The sequence below is a fragment of the Parus major genome, chromosome 3 (genome assembly GCF_001522545.3).
Source record: "Parus major isolate Abel chromosome 3, Parus_major1.1, whole genome shotgun sequence".
Classification (NCBI taxonomy): Eukaryota; Metazoa; Chordata; class Aves; order Passeriformes; family Paridae; genus Parus; species Parus major.
In genome coordinates, this window is record NC_031770.1 from 77,012,262 (window position 1) to 77,015,775 (window position 3,514).

Sequence of the window (3,514 nt, forward strand, 5' to 3'; positions counted from 1 at the left end):
AACTTTTTAAATATAATTACTTTTAAGTACTTATTTTTTTTTTTAAATATCAATAGATTTTGAATCTAAATGTTTATCTAAACATTACCACTCCTATGAGGAAAGGCTGAAAGAACTGGGGTTGTTCAGCCTGGAGAAGGCTCCAAGGTGACCAGTAAGTAAAAGGGAGCCTACAAGAGAGCAGGAGAGGGACTGTTAGCAAGGGCATGTAGAGATAGGACAAAGGGGAATGTCTTTAAACTGGAAGAGAGTAGGTTTAGTAGAAAGAAATTATTTACTGTGAGGGTGGTGAGGCACTGGCACAGGTTGCCCAGAAAAATTGTGAATGCCCCAACCCTGTAAGTGTTCAAGGCCAGGCTTGATGGGGCTTTGGGCAACCTAGTCTAGTGGAAGGTGTCCCTTGACAGGGTAAGGGTTGTAACCAGATGATCTCTAAGATTCCTTCCAACCCAAATCATTCTATAATTCTATCATTAATACATAATTATTGTCTTCTGGAAATCAAGTTAAAACAAATGAAACCAATGCTGAGTGCCTTCAACCAAATGAAATAGTTGATACAGGAATTGAGGAATACAGACTGTACGAGTACTCAAGTTTTAATGCCTAGGTTCAACATGTTTTTGAGGCACCAGCATACTTGTGTATTGAAATCAGTATTCATAACAATGTTGCAGCAGTGCCAGAATACAAGCATTTGCCAAAACCTTGCCTCAATTGTATTAAGAAGTACATGTACTTTTAAATATTGCATGCTGTAAGCAGGAAGCACCAGGTAGCATACCTACATCAGTCACATCTTAAAATAACTAGCACAAGTCCTATACATAATGATCTCCAAAGACAGCATGCTGGAAGAGTGTTACTTTCAAGAGTAATGACACTGTTTTGCAAACTGAATATATTTCTCTGAAGATCTCCCCTGGAAGGTACAATCATTGTCATTACACAGGAAAAGCTGCCAAGCAACTTCTGTGAGTTCTCAGCAAAGTGCTACTGAAATTCTATCTTGCTTTGAACACCTTTCTGCACTTCACCTTTTTAAAGAGCCTTCTATCTGAGTACCAAAAGCCAGCAGATCAACAGATTGCTCTGTTTTGACTGCTCTAGGCCTTCTCCCTGTATTAGAAAGATTGAAGTAGAAAGTGCTTAAATTGTCCCTGACAATTGAATATGGTTTATGCTCACAGGCTTATTGTAGGAACTGTAACCCCATGAAAACTGGAACTTACAAACAGTTTTTGGATGGGCAATGAAACGGTGCCTTGTGTTTCCTACCACAAAAATTTGAAGCTGGTTGGTGGGTTGGGGTGTTTTTGTTTTATATATAGGAAAAAGGGGTGTGGGGTGCATAGGAAGAGCAAGGAAAAAAATTGAACAGAATCTATGACTTTGAGCATTGTGTGAAGTAATCTTGTTTATTACATGGCCTATAAAAAGGTATTTATGGGCTTGCTACTGCAAGCAATTGTAAAGGAGCTTCTATGCTCTCAAAGAACAAAACCTGTGAATTCAAATTACTTTTAAGAAAGCCTTGTTGATTCTTGAATGCAAGCACTATACCTTATCAACATTATGACTGTAAGCAAGCCTAGAGCAGGTGGCCAAAGAAAAGGAAGAGCTGCTGAAAAAGCAATTCTGTAGTCATCGGCTCTGGCATTGCAATTACTTGGTGGGAGTTTTTACATGTAGATCTTTTGATTTATTCATTGAACAATCATTCAGCTTGGAGGTCACATGTGGGACAAACCTGAAAGTGAGAGAAGTTGTGTCATGTAACTCATTGCATTCAAAACTTCTCTTTCTTACAGTGGTTGGAGCTGAAGTTGTTTTCCTTGTGACAATCCTCATCAAGTTGATTGGGATGATGGAATGAGTATAAAAAGCTGAGATTCGGTGACATATTGCTCCTCGGGACTCAGTAATTCCCCGGTGTTGCTGCTTTCACCGCAGAAGGAGGCCGAGCGTTTGGGAGCTTGGCTTTGTCCGGGAGGCTGCGAGGCGCTGGAGCTGTGTTGGAAGTCCTGCCCGAGCCGTTCTGCCCCCCGGCTCGCCCCCTCCTCCCCAGGGCGGGCACAGGGTGCCGCGGCCCCCCGCCGCCCCCCTCCCGCGGGCTGTCCCGGGCGCTACTTGCCATGGACACGCGGCGTCCCGAGGCGGCTGGCGGCGGGCTGGGTGCGCCCTCCGAGCGGCGCTTCCCCTCCGAGCCGGAGCCGGAGCCGGAGCCGGAGCCGGGGCCGGGGCCGGGGCCGGGGCCGGGGCTGGGGCCGAGGCCGGGCCCGGAGCCGCCGCGGGAAGCAGTGCTCTCGCTGTCGCTGCCCGCCCGGCTCCCGGTGAGGACGCGGGAGAGGAAGCTGGACTTGCGGGTGCCCGGGCAGTGCCCGCTGTCCGGGGAGTCGCCGCGCTCCTCATCCAGATCCCGGCAGGCGCTCACCCGGCTGTGCCTGCGGGGCGCCCGGCGGGCGGCAGCGGCAGCCCCCGCCGCCCCCGGCCCGCCGCCAGCCGGGGCGGCCCGCGGAGCCTCCTCGCTGCTGGAGGAGGGCGGCTGGTGCTGTCCGTGGTGCCGGCGGCGAGGCGGCGGCGTGCCCCGGAGCTGCCCGCGGTGCTGCCGGGCCGGCGGCGGAGCGGGGGCGGCGGGCGCGGGCGGCGGGAGCGGAGCGGGCGCGGGGCGCGGCGGGGACGCGTTGCTGGCCAGGCAGGGCGGCGGAGGCACCACCGAGCTTTTCTTGGAGTTGTACAGGCTCGGGTCCTCCTCGGAAGGGCCCGCCGGCCACTGCGGCTGCCCGCACAGGCTCTTCTGGATCTTCTTGATGCCCAGGTGGGCGATTTCGAGGATGTTGAGGAAGAGGGAGACGGCGGCGATGCTGTTCATGAAAACCATAAAGATGGTCTTCTCTGTGGGTCGGGACACAAAACAATCCACCGTGTTAGGGCAAGGGGGCCGAGTGCATTTGTAAAGGGGAGACATGTGAAACCCGTATAAAAGATACTGACCTATCATAAAGCCCACTTCGACCACCGACCGGGTCAGGATATGTAGGACATAGGTGCGCAGCAGGGACCCCCTCAGGGGTGCCTTATTCACTTTCTTCTGTTCCTCCAGCTTACGCAGTTCTCTCTCCACTCTCCTGTGTTCCTCGAGCATGGGCTCCAGGTCCTCGAGCTGAGCCCGCAGGTGGGCTTTCCTGTTCTGTCGCTCTTTCTCCAGTGCCCTTAGCCTGTAGAGCGCGTGGCCCATGTACACTAAGGATGGGGAGGAGACAAATATGATCTGCAGTACCCAGTATCTGATCAAAGAGATGGGGAAGGCTTTGTCGTAACAGATATTGTTGCAGCCTGGTTGCTCTGTGTTGCAGATGAACTCTGACTGCTCGTCATCCCAGACATCTTCAGCAGCCACTCCCAGCACCAGCATCCGGAATATGAAAAGGATTGTGAGCCAGATTTTGCCAACTATGGTGGAGTGGATGTGCACTTCTTCAAGGATGCTGCCCAACAAGTTCCAGTCCCCCAT

General features: G+C 51.7%; 1 protein-coding gene across 1 annotated transcript; it reads right to left on the minus strand.

Moving 5' to 3' along the window:
* Positions 1-1,665: 1,665 nt before the first annotated feature.
* Positions 1,666-3,514, minus strand: GJA10 (gap junction protein alpha 10). Its single transcript, XM_015620470.1, has 2 exons — positions 2,280-3,514; positions 1,666-1,750 (listed from the first exon to the last, which is right to left on the minus strand). Exons 1-2 carry the CDS (start codon positions 3,512-3,514, stop codon positions 1,666-1,668), a joined length of 1,320 nt encoding a protein of 439 aa, XP_015475956.1.

What these genes read in the sequence shown, in the direction of transcription:
- GJA10 (XM_015620470.1), bottom strand. Translation starts at nt 3,514, where the DNA reads ATGGGGGACTGGAACTTGTTGGGCAGCATCCTTGAAGAAGTGCACATC. An exon ending in GCTTCCCGCGGCGGCTCCGG is followed by an intron (nt 1,751 to 2,279) that starts GCCCGGCCTCGG and finishes TCTCACTTTCAG; the next exon opens with GTTTGTCCCACATGTGACCT.